The sequence below is a fragment of the Oryzias latipes genome, chromosome 4 (assembly GCF_053564925.1).
Source record: "Oryzias latipes strain Hd-rR chromosome 4, Olatipes_Hd-rR_3.1".
Lineage (NCBI taxonomy): Eukaryota > Metazoa > Chordata > Actinopteri > Beloniformes > Adrianichthyidae > Oryzias > Oryzias latipes.
This window is the reverse complement of record NC_136240.1, coordinates 25316583-25333764: the sequence shown is the minus strand read 5'-3', so window position 1 is coordinate 25333764 and position 17182 is coordinate 25316583. Positions and strand designations below refer to the sequence as shown.

Sequence of the window (17182 nt, the reverse complement as noted above, 5' to 3'; positions counted from 1 at the left end):
TGTGTTCACACCTGGCATGTGAGACCTGTTCTTGAACGGCGTATGTCTGCCACTTACAATTGGAGGAGGTTTGGTGCGAAATTTCAAAACCGTGAAAATCTTGCTCCAGGTTTTGTCTTTCACAAATCTATTCTGATACATCAAAGACTTGGTGTCATAGAATTCCATCTAGCCACAAACTCAAATTATTCATTTCTCCTTTGTGAACAGTTTTCAAACGGCACTTCTGTGAATTAAAAAGGACGCCACCCATACATCATTACCAAATCCGAATCCCTGATTGGTCAGCAATCGACCTGGTTTAACTTTCCACGTGTGTTCAATGGCCGTCCGATTTGTATGTAGAGTCTCATAAAAGTTATAGAAACTTGCGCAGCTACGCATGAACGCGACAGTCTTGAACGCAGAAGTGTGAAATGCACGTTTACGCACACTTCCATCACGTTTTTCTTGGAAGTGGCCAGTTATACCCCAGCGTTGGCGAGGGCGGTGTAAACATAGCTGTGTATGTGAGTGAGTGTGAGACTGTGTGCCAATGTTACGGACTGGCAATCTGCCCAGGGTGTACAGCACCTTCACCCAACAGTAGCTGGGATAGTCTCCTGCAACCCCTCGCAAAAGGGATTTAATGGGTTTGGAAAATGGAATGGATGCTTATTTGGCACTTCCTGGTTCACATCTCATCCGTGAGCCCGCCCCATACATACACATATAAAATCAAACACTTTCTCAGTTTAGTAAATGAGACCTAAAAAAACCTGATGCAGTCTCAGAGCAGTTACATTTTTATTACTTTTTTCCTTAAAACATTCTGCTACATTAATCTCAGAGTCATTTGAAACTATTTTATGACTATGGTTTTCTATCAGACTGTTGTTGGTTGAACACAAGTTAATCCACTCTGGGAGCTGCAACCTGCTTTTCCTTTTACATTCCTGCCAGCGACTGTGTGATGGCCCATGAGGTGAAGGTGGAAAGCAGAGAGGCGGTGCAGAGCGTCTTCCAGCACATTCGTAGGAACAAGGACACACAACCTTGGAGAATTTTTAAAATAAGTCACATTTTCTGGCAAAACATCACATCATATCTATTGTTGAAACAATGATGTGTTGTCATGGTTACATTTTCTACCTAAAGTGATGGCTGCCAGCTTCTCCACTGTACTGTCCTGCACCCAAAAGCAAAAGTTCCTCTTCCAGTAACTTCTGACAGTAAAAAACATCTGCGCCCAGCCCCAGCATCTGGAAACACAAGAAAACTGTTATGCTAAAACTTTGCTGTGTCGTTTCTTTTTTTTATGTTCAAATAGTTTATGAAATGAAATAGCTTCCTTATTGTTGATGTTAACATTGTTACTTAAAGTGTTCAAAGAATGCTTGACTTTCAATGTAATTCTGAAAAAGTAAGTCCTAATATTTGATTAACCCTTTGACACTAGGGTTTCTTTCAGCTATGAAAAAAGATCACCTGTTTTTGCAAGTAGATATAAAGTGGATGTGATGCATATTTGATTCACAATAATTTAAATAAAGAAATATTCAGAAATGCAATTTTAAGATGAATGTTTTAAGACATGTCCTCCACCATGAGAAAAATACCAGAAGAACATATTAAACACACCAAAAACACCATTTTCATCTGAGTTGGTCTTTCTTATAAATTCTATTTCATCTTCTTCTGCAAAGTGTCATTTGCTACCTCAGCTTGCTCTCGGATCCCAGCTGGTAGCTTTACACTTGGATAGAGGTATATTCCACCCATGGCTGGCTGGCAGCTGAACCCTGGTAGATCATTCAGAACCTCCAGAGCTCGCTGAGCATTTCGGGTCAGAACAGTCCGGGTCAACAGCAGCTCCTGCGGGGAGATGATTGTCGGGAAACTGCAGACACTGTGTTGCAGCAGGTCAGGTTAGCTGTGTTATCACCTGGGCGTGTGTGTCGTATGACGGCTCTCCAGGTCCAGGTGGGTTCAGCATGAGGTCCAAAGCAAGCTGTCCAGTGGTGGGAGCACTGATGTCAGTACACAGCATGGTGTCAAACACTTTCATCACATCTGGGTCAATGTTGACTGCCTCCATGTATCCTGCTCTCAGACCACACCTGGAGACAGAAAAATGTTTCATTTCTAACATTCACTTTTTTTATGTATTCCTCAATTTCTGAGGTAAAATAATCCTGTTATATGTTGTCCCGTACCTTGCATTCATTTGCATTGAACATTTAGAAATGCATGACTGAAAGTCCCACTTCATTCATGTGTGCTATTGAACAAGTGTCCCCAGTGGTCTTTTAATTTTAATTATGCAGATTTTACCTCAAATCAAAATGTACTTGCATTGTTTTGGTTGAAGATTTTAATCCCATTTGAGCCCATGCTTCAAAATAACATCTCTATAACGCAAGAAGCATTTAACCCTTGTGTTATCCTAGGCACTTTAACATTGGGAGTTGGGTCATCTAGACCCACTAGACAGTGCGCTGAACCTCTTTTCTTCAATGATTTGTGATCTTCACTGGTGTCCATGGATTACATATAATCTTTCCACCTTTATCCACCTTTGTCATGGTAGGGAGAACACGTCAATGTAAGGGTGGGGTCATCTAAGATAGCACAAGGGTTAATGGATGAATATGGGGAATATTCTACCCTATTGTTGGTTGAAACTCTTTTATCAAATGGAAAATTTTATATAGTTACTCAAATGTTACTTATTAATTATTAGCTGTTACCCAAGAGTGTTAATTAATCTATCAATCTCTTTTAATGTAAAGCCTCAGTCACAACTGCCCTCACGGGTGGATACAGAGACTGGCTGCAGGTGAAAATTGTGTGATTGCACACGATTGTAAATGCACATCTTTTTCTGCAGGTATGCTGCAGGCTTCAGGTTTTAGTGAACACTTAAACAACATGTAAGGCTAAGTCAAGTAGGTGAGACGCAGGCGTGTCTTACATAGGTTGTTTTTTTTTCAACCCCCTGAACCATGCATACTGACAAGGAGCTTGTCAGTAAGTGAAAGTGAAAGGCACACGCTCCCTGGTCCCTCCACGCGCACAGCCTGACTGTTAGGACTATCTGAAGAAAGAACCTTTGTGTCAAAGCTCCAATACTGTAATCAAAGTGTCAACAGCAGCTGGGAGGTCCAGAAGAACAAAGACAACTAACAACCACTGAACAAACGAGTGAAACAGATGACAAACGAGAAGACTCAACTTGAAAATTCTAATCCCTTTAAGAGGCTTACTCTGCCACAGAGGCACAGGACAAGGAATGGAAGGAAACCAGCTCCACCGTCTCGCTGAACTCTTGGCCCATCTCAAACAGAACCTTCTTGTAGGAGAGGAACTCTGTGTTCTGTCCATATACGCTGTCCTGGTACACCTGAGGAGCAGAGGATGAGCAAAGAGGGGTGAAGAAGTCGTCAGGAATAGAGCCCTGCAGCCTAAGAAGATCTCTGATTACCTCATCGACCAACAGCAGGAGTTTCTCAGCTGTGGCCAACTGGATCACTTCCTGTATCGACTTCCTGTCTTGAACATGTCCTGAAGAGATCAACAACAACATGAGATTGGACTATGGCAGGGTGGGGATCATGACCCAATGAGTGTGGACCTGTGGGGTTTCCTGGGTTACTGATGTATACAGCTCTGGGATTACAGCCCCCTCGGGAGGAATCTAGAGCTTGACGCAGCTGGTTAAGGTCCAAAGCCCATCCTCTTTCTTCCATCAGCCGGTATGGCACCGCTAAGACTCCAGCTTCATCCAGCAAAGGGGGGAGTGTGTGAGGGCAAGGCTGGGGGGCCAAAATGCCTGTTTGCGTCTGCCCTTCTCCACTGGATAGCAGCTTCACAACAACCTAGAAGAATTTCCTTCATTTGAAACTTACAAATTAGACGTCAAGGAAAGTTTTGATTTAGGATTATTCTATTTTATTTTTCACCCCCCTGCCCAAAAAAAGGTTAATAATTGATAAATAATAAAGAGGAATAATTTGAAACTTAAAGCCTAGACAGAATTAATAAATAATTGTAGTTGAGCATGCTGCAGAGAAAAAGAGCAATGTTTTAGCTTTCGTTGTGAAATTTAGTTTTGAACTATTTAAGAAACGTCATTTTTAAATTTACGATAAAAAAATAAAATGAATAAATCAATTCACATATGTATATACCTTTACTAAATTAGATTAGATTAGATTAGATTAGATTAGATTAGATTAGATTAGATTAGATTAGATTAGATTAGATTAGATTAGATTTTTGTTAATGATACTGTACATGGCAGAAACTAATATTTACAGTACACTGCTACCATTAAAGCCCTTTGAGCACCAGAAGAGATGAAAACGTTCCTGGGATTTGCAGAAATACCAGTATCTCGTTTGGTGATGAAGTCTGCAATCGTCTGCCTGATGTGATGCAGCCCAGAAGATGCCGTGTATGACCCTGTTAAAACCACAAAACTATTCATGCAGGAGTTAAATATAAGCTTCAGTGGACAGATGTCACAATAAAAAAGAAAAAAACTTTCACCCAAACTTTGTCCTTCGCAGATTTGAAGGAGCCTCTGCGCTCTCAGCTTGACATCCAGAGGAAAGATCGTGTCTTGAAGCAGATGAGGATACAAACACACTGCCAGAACCTAAAAACATATATTCAATACTAATTTTATTTTATTGTATTTTATTGTATATTTTATTTTTTATTTTTTGTACATGTGACAAAAATCACAATATTTTTTATAAAACTCATAGCGTTTGAGTTTTTCTTATTTGTGATGCACATTTCAAGTTTTTGAGTCAAAGCCATAGGATAAAACACAGTCATTTCATTTAGAAATTTACTAAAAATAAATCAAAGACTCATGTGATTGATTAATTTAACTTATCTGTGTGTAACGGCTGTGTTGAACTCCACTTCAAACCAACCTGTCGAACAAATGAGACGGGCTTCATCCCCGCTCTATGAGGGTCCCCTGAGCTCAAATCAATAACACCCTTTAAGGGTTTCTGCCCACCCTGCAGGAAAACACATGATTGAGCTGAAAGATGGTTAAAAGACCATGCTTGGCTTATCAGAATTATGAATTCATACATTTCTCTATTTATTTTGCTGTCATAAATTTAACATTCACTTGTATGTTGCAAATTTTATAATAATGGATAATACCGTAGTTAAAATAAATGAAAAAACATTTTTTCTTTCAAATTACTGCCCCTGACAATTGCAAGGAATCTTTTATTATTTTACATTGCATGCATGTAACAGGATATTGGTTTTTACTTACCTGTGTCATGTTCTGAGTGATTTGATGAGCGAGATTCTGCAAAAAGCTCTGCGTCGAGACTCGAATTGCTCTCACTCTGGGATTCACATAATCCAGTGAAGTTGTCATCTTTGCAATAAATCTAGACGCTAAAAATGTTGTATTGCTCGATTCAATGACAGAGAGATTCTATTTCTGAAACTGTATTGCTTGAGATGGAATGCATAACCAACCAGTGAAATGTGAGAGCTGTTTGATGTCCTGTTAATTTGTACTGGATTTACTGTCAAATATTTAATCTTGAAAGTGGACTTTGTGTTTGTCTTCTTTTCTTTCTTTTTTTTTTTTATTGAAGAAGCATCCAGGAGACATTCAAGCAGCTGGACGGCTCAGTTGGCTGTGTGTAGAACTGGTGCATAAAACTAGAGTTTGTTTCCCAGGGGGCACAATGAGCTTCATCCAGTGTGGGTCCCTACTGCCTAATTATGTAGTCACAAGTGGGCCTAAGTCTGGGTCCCCCTGTGCCTGTCCCCAGCCAGGGTACAATACAGGGTTGTGTCAGGAAGGCTATCTGGTGTAAAAATCTCTCCCAAACCACCTGTGCAAATCTGTGAACCCCTGACGGGGTGTGCAAAAAGGTTGACATAAATAGAAACAAGGAACAAGCTGACCCCATGGGTCCATGAAAGAGCTTTATTTACTGGGAACTTGCACTTGATCTGAAATGCAGAGTAATAATACTGACAATGGCCTTAAGTACAGAAAGAAGAAAACTTCTGTCAAATCACTTAACACACAATGACTGTAGGCCAAGAAGGTTTGCATAGAGCTCCCAATAGAGCTGCTGGGAAAAAGTCTGGTTTGGGTCTACGGGGACAAAAGGGTTCTATTCTTCAACGTTGATCTAGAAGGCATTTGACTGCTAATACGAATAGCTTTTTCAGCTCAGAACCAAAGGGGCACTAGGATGTTATTCCAAATGTCTTTTATGTGAATCTTTAAAAGTTCAGCTGCCCTGAGGAACTGATTCCTGTGATGCAAGAGCTGAATGACTGAGAATCTCCACAGTCCGTGGGAACATTTAAAGGGGATTTTATGGTCTTGATTTTTACTCCATAAGGATTCTTCTAATATATTTCTATCATTTCTATCTCCATGAAAACAGGATCTACTGATAAATAAGAAGTTATATAAATTAGTTGGAGTGAGACATGAAAACATGCAAAGGCTCAGACCAGAATAGTTCTGGCAGGTCCAGGACAAGCTGAGCCACATCTGTTGATTAGAGCCAGATGATGGAACCCATCCTGTTTCAGGCGTGAGGCGCTGAATCCGAGCTGAGTGCTAATAGCCCTTACATAGCTTATACAAATGTGTGTAACACACTGGAGCCCCAGTGCGAGCGACATCCAGGAGGGTGAGGGTACTTGCCCCTTTTTTAGTTCCTGCACACTTGAAAGTAGTGTGGATAAACCTCGAGCCCTTGTAGAAGGATTTACTGACCTCTTTGTACAGTTTGTGCTCTCCCCAATGGGACATAGAGGGAAAGGAGTTCATGAGATCCCCCAAACCAAGACTTGATCAGGAGGATCTTAGTCAGTCTTAAATCCTTAATGAGTATAGTGGTCTGAGCCAACAGGAGATCACCTTATCCAGTTTTCATACCTTTCCAGTTGTAAAAAAAAAAGCAGCCAGTTTTCCTTCACTAGAGCAACAAAGGCCATCAACAAAGGCACGTTTGAGATATTTCCTTTCAGCAATGCTCCTTTTATACCAACATGTGAGTTTTTTACTTTATTTGAGAATAACCTGAGAATTTGTCTCCCTTTTTAACCAGTTTTTCCCCTTAAAACCTGAAAGGCATTGAGAGCAGACTGGCCCACAGGCTTTGTTTTTTATATTTGTGGCCATTGATTCCATTAGATGGGATTTATTGAGCTGAGAGGCCACAAATGGATTTACTTCCTACATTCCTGCACCAGGAATGTATTAAGTGCATTTCTTTATAAAACAAACTACATATTTATCAATATTTCCTTTCAAGTGGTTTCTTTTCATGTAGAATTTTGCTGCCAATTTTTTAGTTACCTGTTCAAAATCTACTGCAATTAAATTGTTTTCTCAAAATGTGACCATATAAAGAATTTATGATAAAAATGGCATATAAAAAGGGTGATTCGTGATTCATTCAATTACTAAAAAGATAAGCAGCTCTGCTTTTTAGCTCCAGAATGCTCTCGATGCATAACAGCCCTTTAGCATGATTGCTTTATAGCTTAGTTAAGTGTTGTCACTCTGTGCTTGTGTTTCTGCGTTTGTTAGCACCAGGACATCCCACTTCCTACTAATAAGGAATTTGGTTAGTTTCATGCATTTTTTCCCCAGTTACATATTTCATGTTTAATATTGCTGCAGTGGAGATATCGTCTGGATGAGATGGATATCGCGCTGGATGAGATGGCTAGCTTCGCTTTGCCGCCACCTGCTGCCTCAGCTTCTCCCTCCTCTTCTTCTCTGTCAGCCTAAAGAAAAGTGAGAGGACTTTAAGATTCAACACAAAATATGCCCTAACAAAAGTAAAACGAACCCAAACATATTTCTTTTCATTTTTTTCAATTCTTGTCCCACTTATTCTGATTTTAGCTCAGATTTTTTCAGCTGGTGAAATATATTCTTTGTAACATTTAATTCTTCTCTCTGATGTTTTTTTATCCTTTTCCTTTACTGTTTCTGTGTTTCTTTCCAAGGTTTATGAGTCATGTGATTACTTGCCTGCGGTTGCGAGCCTCCACCAGCTCGCTCAGCTGGTCCTGAGCAGCTCGCAGCTCTTCCAGACTCTGCTGGTAGCTAAGGTCTGCAGAGCCTGCCCTCTCCAGGAGAGACACCTGGGTGGACAGCTCGCTGGTTCGATCCCGAAGCCGCTGGATTGATGTATACAAGTTCTCATCGTCTTCTTCCTATTAATGAAGAGTGGGGATAGGGATCAGACAACGCCTGTTTAGTTAATAGCTTGTTGATGGACCCTTGAAACTCCAGGTCAATTTTTATTCTGTCACGCATGTGGAACCTCTTAAACCCACCTTTGCATTGACAATCTCTATATGAACCAAAAGAGACGCCAATTCCAGCTCCTCACTGTAGCTGTTTTTCAGAGGAACACTTCTGTACCCTTTAACACAGCAAAAATTGTTAAAAAGTGTTAATGATTATGAACAATTGTTAAAATCCTGAGACATTCCTTCTTTTCCAGCTAAACCGAGAACATCTAGTCTCACATTACCCTGCCTCATGTCCACAAGTTCATTCTTTCCTCTCCTTTACAAGCAGTCGCATCTTCACCAGACCCAGCATTAATACAAGTCAGTACATAGATTTTTCCTAATGGAAAATTACAAGCAGTCTTAATGGTGTTCCACAGGGTTGTGTTCTCTGCTCCCTACTCTTCTCATCTTACATGCCATCTCTGAGCTTTATGATTTTTCTTGGTAAACAGCTCTGTTTGTTTTTTATAAAATATAGAAAATATGTTTAAAAACACAAATGGAAGGAAGCACTAACCTAACCCCGGACGTTTTTAAGGGGGTATTGGTTCCGCCACAATAAGGCTCTTGGGCAGTGCTTTCAATTATGCAATTATCTATGTGCATGTGCAGGGTTACATACCACATGCTGGAATCTCATCTACTTTACCCTTACTTACTCTTACGTGTTATTTAAGTGTTGTCTATGACCTGTCACCCACAGGATGCCCCTAGAAAAACATGTTCATGAACATTTTTGGGTGAGACAAGCAAACTATGACTTTAATATTTGCTGTGGGCTATCTGCAAGAGTACACATTTTTCAGCCGCAGGTTGCAGCCCAGGATCCACCTGTATGGGCAGTTGTGACTAAGGTCTAAGCTATAGATCCCAAGCTAACCCCACCGTCTCTGTGATCCACAATAACTTGAGCCTTACACACACAGATGTAACACCCACAATAATCAGAAAACAATAAAACTGAACTTTTCAGTATCTCTTTATGAGCTCAGAAAAATCTCCATGCACTTGAACAATGAATAGAAAGACTGGAATTAAGATCCTACAGATAGAAGGTTCACCTGTTCGCAACAGGCGGACTGGGTACGTCGCCTGCGCCAGAAAGTTGGGGTCGCTGAACATGTCCTCTTCGTACACAGTGAAGCGCAGGAAGGAGAAGGTGGGATTGTGGATGTCAAACACAAACTGTTTCTGCAGCCACACTGGATTCAGGCCGTTATCAGCTGCAACGGATCAGATTGTTACTCTACAGCTGGTATGGATACGAGAACAACAACATTAGGGATCAATCCCTCACCGACAACATCAGTCTTGAACTTGCAGCAGTCGTAATCGGCTCCACAGATCTCCATTTCCACAAAAGGACACACGATGCTGCGGCCGTTTTTGGGGAGATGTCGGGCTCCAAGCACCTGGAAAGAAGTGCACGATCCAAACATAAAACACTAGTCTAAAGCTGGTCAATGATACATATAAGAGCAGGGGTCTTCAAGCTCCACTGCCACATGTGGCTCTTTGGTGAAAGAAAACAAAAAAAAGTTTTTAGTTTAAAAAGAACTGTAAAGTAAAAAATAAGTATCAGTCTTTCTTTTTTAAACATCCCTAAAATTAAAATGTAGAATACACTTCTTAAAGAAAAAAATATGCTTAAATCGAATTTAAAAGAAGAAAGGCTGCAAAACACCCATTATTTTTCTGAAATATTGAATCAGAATGATACTTTTAGTCATTATTTTATGGAGTGTAAAATAACACCCACCACTTGTGGTAAATAGCCACTTTGTTTCTTTTTAAAGCTTTATTCTTTTAATGTCTCCAAGCAATACAAAACATGTCTCTGACCTGGATCTGGATGGTAATTGGCTCCACATGCAGCGTGTCTTTGTCGAAAGGGTCGAAGGCGTCGTCCCTCATGATGTCAGGCTGAGGGACGTAGCCGCTGCCACCTCCCAGCATGAACAAAGCCTGGTTCAGCTGCATGGGTTTATCTGCAACATTAAAGATTATTTTTCCTCTCCGCTTACATTTATGGTGAGCTCATTAAACATGAAAAGGGGACTTCAGTCGGACCTGGTGTCTGGAAATTTAGAGCCACCAGCTGGGAGCCGCAGAGCCACATGGGAAGTGGGTCGTAGTTTGAAGAGTCCAGTCTCTGCCCTCTGGGGTAAACTCTAGACAGCTGGCGGCGATTGTACTGCAGGAAACGCTTCCCTCGACCTCGAGTCGCAAACTTCTCTGCCTTTGTCTCAGGGAAGGAGGACATGTCCCGGTAACAGGCGCGCTCCGTCCCAATTTCTGTAAGTGAAAGAATTCAAAACAATTCTGACGCATGTCGATGCGCGAATAAAGATCTTGTAAACTGAAGAAGTGATGCTCACTGTCCTCGTTGAAAGGGACAGGTCTGCAGTAAACCACCAGATCGGACAGCTCCACTGCAATCTTCTTTCTCCTCTCCATCTGTTTCTCCTCTTGCATCTGTTACCATGGAGATATACACAAACAAAGCGCCATAAAGATACAGAGAGGCTGGGGTCATATACCAATCAAACGCTGCTGTCTGCTGGTCCGTGTTCTGGTACCAACCCGAGCATCAGCATTTTGGGTGGCCTCCTTGATTTTGCCAACCCAACTGGAGAGATCCTCCAGGGTGTCAGCAGCCACGTCTAGAGTCTGGACCGGGTGAGAGGACATGTTCTGGGAGTGAATGGTGAACACGAAGGGCCGCAAGTTCTTCCCGTCTTTATGGACCACTGCAGGCATCCATGGAGAAGCAGTGTTACAGCAGAGCTTTATCCAAGAAAAGCCACGTCTGGACCAGTATTTTATTCAAAAATAAAATAAAAACCTTTTTTACATTCTGCATATCAAGGCTTAAACAATAATAAAATGAAAGTCAAAAAAAATTATCAGAAAACAACAGCTTTAACTAACTTTACCCACAATTTAACCAAAAGAATTTTTGCATAATTTTTGCTGCATTGTTGTGCAAAATACATCATAACCAAGTCAAATTATCACAATCTAACCAATTAAAGCAACTTTTAGACAAATAAAATCAAAAAGAAAAACATTGACTAAAAGAACTGAGAAAAAAACACAATTGAATCAAGTCAAACAGCAGCAATAACACAATTCTGGTAGAAGATCAATTTTCAGCCTCATTTTTAGAGCAGGTTTTGTTTCTCACCAACATGGCAGGTGGGTACATCGATGAAGCCCTTCAGGAGGTTACCCAGAGGACTGTTCTCTGATGACTGAAACACACAAACACCAGTCTCACAGGAGTTTCATTCAAAAAACAAGGTACAGGGACTCAAAAGTATAAAGTAAAGACAAAAAGGGAAGTTTGAAACAGAAAATTCTCGTTTGCACAGCCCTCTTAAGAGAAAAAGGCAGAACAAAAGTTAAACGCAGAAGCAAAAAAGTATTTTCTTCAAGCCTATAAAACATTTCTTGATTCCAAACACACAACACAAAGCAAGAGAGGCTTTCAGAAGTACGATAACATAAATCAGCTCTCTCTCTAATTCATTATTTCAGAAAAAAATACATAGCAGGCAAAAAAACATTTGTCAGTCACAGATTCTGCATTTTGTCCCATTGTAAAAAATCTGTGGAGTTTATCATAGATAGACTTCAGCTGTGAGAAACATAGCACAGAGTTCCCCTGCGCATTTCACTATTGACAGTTTTCTCCCGTTCATCACAAAAACTCAGCTAAGAATGCTTTATGAGAGAGGAGGGGAGCAGAGACGAAGAGCACGCCAGCCTGTCGCCTTCCTTGCCGGGTGCTAAAGAACATTTCACAGCTTCTACCGGTTCCTGAATTGCTATAACGAACGTTTGTGCCCCTGCATGGAGAAATGGCATCAGCTGACTCAGAAGCGTCTGGAAAAAACATCCTGAAACGCCGAGGAAGATATTGGTGGAGAATAATTATCATCTGGTGGAATGAATGATAGATTAAACCGGCCTCTTCTGGAAGAAGATGACCTTTCACACTTAACTGATGAAAGAGGAAGCACAAGCTCCTGGTTTTAAGGCACAGAGAGACACTCCTAAGGTGTGCTCTAAAGTGCTATGGTACAGTCTATTGCTCTGAATTAAACAAGAACTCTTTGTATGTTCCAATGTTCTTTAATAAATGCTTCACAAAGCATCAGCAATGTTTCAGAAGGTTTTTTAATGAGTAAGACTCTGTGACGGACATTCTTCACCCCGCAGGGGTGGTGTGGTGGTTCTCTGCATTCATGGATTTGGTATATTTGCAGGTGTCTCTGGTCCCTAACCCCCGTAAATAGGGGGGGAATACTGTATAAAAAAGAATTAAGAATAAACATCTTTCATAATTTTTATAGAATTATTTTCTGCACCATTTGTATGATGGTGCAGAAAATAGAAAATTGGAAATAACCCATTTTTGGTCATTCGTAAGCCTTCGTTGTAACAGGAATTACACTGCACAATGTGATTTCCTGAATTCCTGAATTTTTATAGTTTGTCACTCACAGGTGAAGTGCATCAATGATGATTATTAAATACGTCTATCATCTCTTTAAATGGGTCATGTTGCAGAAACTGCAAACGCCGAATACATTTTGACCCAATTTATAGTAATGATTAAGTTAAAGAAATTTTTTTCTGATGGGCTTTTATCCCTTAATTTTTTTTTTTCAAATGCCCACAGATAAACACATAGGAATCTTCAGCCAAAATGAAAGAAGAAGAGATCATCCATTTTAAAAACTTCTTTGCATTTTTGTACAAGCTCACCGCTTCATCCAGTTCTCTGGTGGGAGAGGTGGGCACCTCCTCCACGTAGTTGGCAGGAAACCACAGCTGCTTCTTTCCTCCATAGTCACCTCTCCACCTAAAAACATTGCATGTGTGTGACGTGCTTCAACAAAAACCTTAGAGGAAGCTGCTCAGCTCGCTTCTGGACTTACCAGCCGCCCTCCTGCTTGTCCACATTGAGGATGAGCGCTTGTTTGGGGAAACAGAGCTCGTCCTCTCTCTGTGCTCTGTAGTCATACAGAGCTTTGACGGTGCACTGAAACATGCAGGACACACTTATTTTCAACACCTCTTCAATAATACATGTATGTAAATATAGATGTGACCACATACAAGTTATTAAAGTATTAATAGTTATATGGTTAAATTACATATCAGAAATGTTAAGTGTATTGCTGCAGTTTTTACTGGCTAAACTGTTGGCAGGAAGTGCCCTGTGAAAGACTGGCAACCTGTTCAGGGTGTACCCTGCCTTCACTTTTTTTTAATACAATGGCAACTGTAAAAAAAAAAGAAAAAAAAAAGAAGAAGGATCGGGAACATGAATATTCTGCAAAGGGAAAAAGAACTTCAGAGGAGGCTGCACTGCCCCCAACTGACAGAAAGAAGCGCCCACAGAAAAAAGGCCCTACCCAGCAAGCAAGACTCTTGATCCACATTTATGTTAATTCCATAAAAATGTCTTTTGTGTGAATGAAAAAAATACCACTGAGTGACACAACAATAAAAATGTAGATTCAAGACAAAGGATCATAGAAATTAAGACCAGTACGGAGGATTAAATTGAATTTTAGCTGCACACATTTTGATTGAGAAAGCAAATTATTTTTATGTTTACAAATTGAAATAAAAGCTAATTTACTTCCTATGAATCACTAATGATAAAAAAAGAATTGTTGTTTAAACTTAAAACAAATTTTAACTTTATAAATGTCAACTGGATGAATCCTTTTTAGGTTAAGGAGGTTTTTTAACTAGACAATCACCATCTTTCAGGAACATGAAGATTGTATTACCTCCTACGGACACATTTTTATAGGCGAAAATAACCAGATAACAAGCTGTTGATCCCCCAGAACATGTCTTTGTCTCAATGTCGAGCTCTGACTCAACAACCTTGAAGGTTTATTCTTACTTTCTCCCTATTGTTTAGTTGATTCATTGATTGATTCCTGCAGGTTTTTCTCCTCTTCCAAACGGGACATCCATCTTTACAAATAAACAAAAATAGTTGTTCCAATATTGTAAGTGAATGCTGCCCTTAGGTGTTTCTCTGCTAGCGGCTGCTAGTGGTTGTCAGAAAAAGAGAACCGAATTGGATCATCCTTTACTTTCAAACAGAAAACCGAGTGTTTTACTTACCCGAGCTGTGGGCATCTTATTGGCTTCCACGTAGAAATGAGGCGTGCGGACTTCATACAACGCTCCATAATCGAGTTCCTGCAAGAACAACAGCAAAAAGAAAAACAAGGTATATACAAGGACAACATTAAATAATAATAATAATTTTAATGTTATCTTCTTGCTTTTTTCTAGTGAAAGTTTTGAGAAAATATGTCATACGTGCTCCTGTTTTTGTTTAGGTTTTACCAGATGTCACTGAATCCTGAATTCATTTGATTTTAAATGTGATTAGATATATGTCAAATCTCTTTTACTTTTTAAAACCGTATTTCTTTTATTATGAAAAACTATGTTCATGTAATCGGTCATTCAAATGGGGAAATTTGGAAATTTCATTGAGAAATCCGAGAATTCGTCAATGAAAATTTAAGAGAAAATCTTTTTTGGATCCATATATTTAATTAACAAAACTCCTTTTTCACTTTGACTCAACTAACAGACTGCTTTTATCTGCCTATCTGACTCACCGTGGTGCCCATCCTGTCCAGAGTGTCCTCGTTGATGGGATAGCGGAGCCTCATCTTGCGGTACAGAGGATGCTTCTCATAGTAGCTCACAAGATCCACCAGACTCTCAAACTCGGCTGAGCTTCCCAGCATGAAAAGCCGACCCTCCTGCTGGATGCGGCAGTGCTTGATCTTACCTTCCGCCCTGCAGAAAGCAACAGAAAACGATGACTGTGGATTGTTGTGAAAGTCTTGAAACTTGTGCGCTGATGTTCTACCTGAAGGAGATGGCGTAGGAGTTGTGTTCGCTACGTTTGCGCACCAAAAAAGCTCCGTCCCTCGGGACACGCATCAGCATGTGTTCAGCCTGAACGCGGGACAGACTGGAATGGTACCACCTGGACGGCCAGAGAACATTTAGTATCAATGTGTGGGTTTTCTTGCTATTAAAACATCTTCCATTTACAGTACTGATCTTCAGAAATGTCATTTGTAGGCAAACTAGATTTATTTTTCCCTCTGAACTGTTAAACATTTATCAGCATCTTCTGGATCTAAAAACTGTAAACTGAGCAAAACTCTTCACGTACTCTCTTAATATTTTAAGCACAGAGGGCTTATAAACAGAGAAGAAGTCCCCGTTTGTCAGTTGGTTAGAACTAAAAAAAAAACACACTAAAAGCAAATATTGTCTGTGAAGCACAGCACTTTCTGTGTGATACAGGAGAGCTATCGCTTGAATCTTTTGAGACTTGGAAATCAACTTGGACCTTTTGTCAAAGACTAGTTTATTACCAAGTATAACCGGAAACTTGCTGGGTCTTGAACTTCTGACATGAGACACTAGTGCAGAGACCTGAGACTTGCCTTGGACTTAAACCTGACACCAGACACTTTGGTCTGACTAAATTCCCTACTACAACTCAAAACCTATTCTGAGTTCCAGAAAGACATCTACCTTTTCTAAGTGACACTATCTGTAGCTTCTCTTCTAGATATTTAATAGTTTAATTTTTCAAAAAAATAGCTTCTATGAATTGTTTTATTTTTATTTTGAAGGTGTTTGGACATTTGGAAAAAGCTAACAAAACAAGGTAAAGACTGATTTAAAAATAAAAACTTCGGATCAATTACCTTGACAAAGATTCAAAAAATGTTTTACTTTACTTTTAGAAGAACATAAACACTCACCTGAGCACAGGTGTTAGCTCACCTTTGCACTGATAGTTTGCATGATTGAATGAATGAAAGATCTCACACTAGTTGGTTTAAAGGCATAGGTATGCGTGTGTGAACACTATCTGTTTTGTGTACATGTTGACATGTCGACATTTTTGCAGCTAGCAGGTGTGTTGATGACATTTCAGAGTGTGTGTGGACAGGCCCCGCCCTTTCTGTACTACATTTGAGCCCTGCCGCAATGATAAACAACCATTAAACTTGTCTGCTCTATGCTGCTTCATGGTCTAATCCCCCCCTCCCACTATCACCCCCCCCCCCCCCCCCCCTCTATAACGTGCCTCTCTCTTCTTCCCTCCTTTCCTTTTCCGTCCGGTCCAACACCAAAGATTTTCAAACATAACTGAAATGAATAAAGTTTGGCCTCAATTACAAAAGGGGTTTATTCAGTCATGCCTTTGGTTTGTATGAAGATTAATAACCCCTCTTGTTAAAGTAAAATATGTCCAACACAAGAGGCCTTCAGCTCTCATCTGTCTGCCCAGCTGTTGGACAGGACAAGTTAAAAAAGAAGAAAAAAAAAATGTTTTACTGCAGGACTACAACATCAAGAGATGATATTATGTGATGTTCTGGGACATCTGCCACTCACTCTCGGCTCTCGTGAGCATTGGGTTGTGGCACAGGGTTGCCCAGCCTCATCTCAAACTCGTTGCAGCGCAGCGGCGTGTCTCTGTAGTGACAGATGAGGCGGTAGAGGCTGTCAAACACCAGGTTGTCCGTCAGGTAGAAGCGGGTGGAGCCGGACTCCTGCCGTGAGTGGATCCTGCAGTGCTGGACTCGCCCGGAGCGCCTGGAGGACACGCCTGAGGTGATTAGAGCTCTGAATGGGGGAACTCGGCGAGCGGTGTTTAACTGGCAACAGTCGATTTAAAACGGTTTAATTTTATAATTTTACATTACATTACATCTTCCATGGGTGTCTAATTCCAGGCCTTGAGGGCCAACAGGTTTTCCAACCAACCTGCCATTGAAGCCATTGGTTAAACACACCT

At 40.5% G+C, this 17182-nt stretch overlaps 2 protein-coding genes across 3 annotated transcripts in view; both read right to left on the bottom strand.

Annotated features, from left to right (window-relative positions):
* Positions 1–767: 767 nt before the first annotated feature.
* Positions 768–5518, bottom strand: LOC105353973 (alanine aminotransferase 2). Of its 2 annotated transcripts, XM_011474271.4 has the most exons (11): positions 5285–5517; positions 4926–5015; positions 4531–4639; positions 4310–4443; positions 3614–3857; positions 3464–3543; positions 3246–3382; positions 1925–2099; positions 1699–1854; positions 1132–1241; positions 768–1034 (listed from the first exon to the last, which is right to left on the bottom strand). In XM_011474271.4, the coding sequence occupies exons 1-11, from the start codon at positions 5390–5392 to the stop codon at positions 866–868; spliced, it is 1512 nt and encodes a 503-aa protein (XP_011472573.1). In that variant the 5' UTR covers positions 5393–5517; the 3' UTR covers positions 768–865. The 2 variants fall into 2 exon arrangements, with proteins under 2 accessions (XP_011472573.1, XP_078802280.1); XM_078946154.1 differs by having other exon boundaries at positions 4310–4639; positions 5285–5518.
* Positions 5519–5942: 424 nt separating this feature from the next.
* The window catches only part of LOC101167946 (1-phosphatidylinositol 4,5-bisphosphate phosphodiesterase gamma-1), a 35162-nt gene continuing 23922 nt past the window's right edge, over positions 5943–17182 (bottom strand). The window contains exons 17-32 of the mRNA XM_023954402.2: positions 16780–16980; positions 15227–15346; positions 14970–15153; positions 14461–14538; positions 13251–13354; positions 13078–13174; positions 11492–11558; positions 10888–11054; positions 10683–10779; positions 10375–10599; positions 10147–10292; positions 9602–9716; positions 9366–9527; positions 8344–8432; positions 8036–8220; positions 5943–7785 (exon numbers count right to left, since the gene is read on the bottom strand). Coding sequence (XP_023810170.1) covers positions 7725–7785; positions 8036–8220; positions 8344–8432; positions 9366–9527; positions 9602–9716; positions 10147–10292; positions 10375–10599; positions 10683–10779; positions 10888–11054; positions 11492–11558; positions 13078–13174; positions 13251–13354; positions 14461–14538; positions 14970–15153; positions 15227–15346; positions 16780–16980 — 2098 coding nt within the window. The 3' untranslated portion in view covers positions 5943–7724. The remainder of the gene's footprint in view (positions 7786–8035; positions 8221–8343; positions 8433–9365; positions 9528–9601; positions 9717–10146; positions 10293–10374; positions 10600–10682; positions 10780–10887; positions 11055–11491; positions 11559–13077; positions 13175–13250; positions 13355–14460; positions 14539–14969; positions 15154–15226; positions 15347–16779; positions 16981–17182) is intronic.

Excerpts from the sequence above, each read along its gene's own strand:
- LOC105353973 (XM_078946154.1), bottom strand. The coding sequence starts at position 5,392 with ATGACAACTTCACTGGATTATGTGAATCCCAGAGTGAGAGCAATTCGA. Across the intron at positions 2,100-3,245 it reads TCCTGTGCCTCTGTGGCAGA|GTGTGGTCTGAGAGCAGGAT; the intron begins GTAAGCCTCTTA and ends TTCTGTCTCCAG. Across the intron at positions 1,242-1,698 it reads GGATCCGAGAGCAAGCTGAG|ATGCTGGGGCTGGGCGCAGA; the intron begins GTAGCAAATGAC and ends TTGTGTTTCCAG.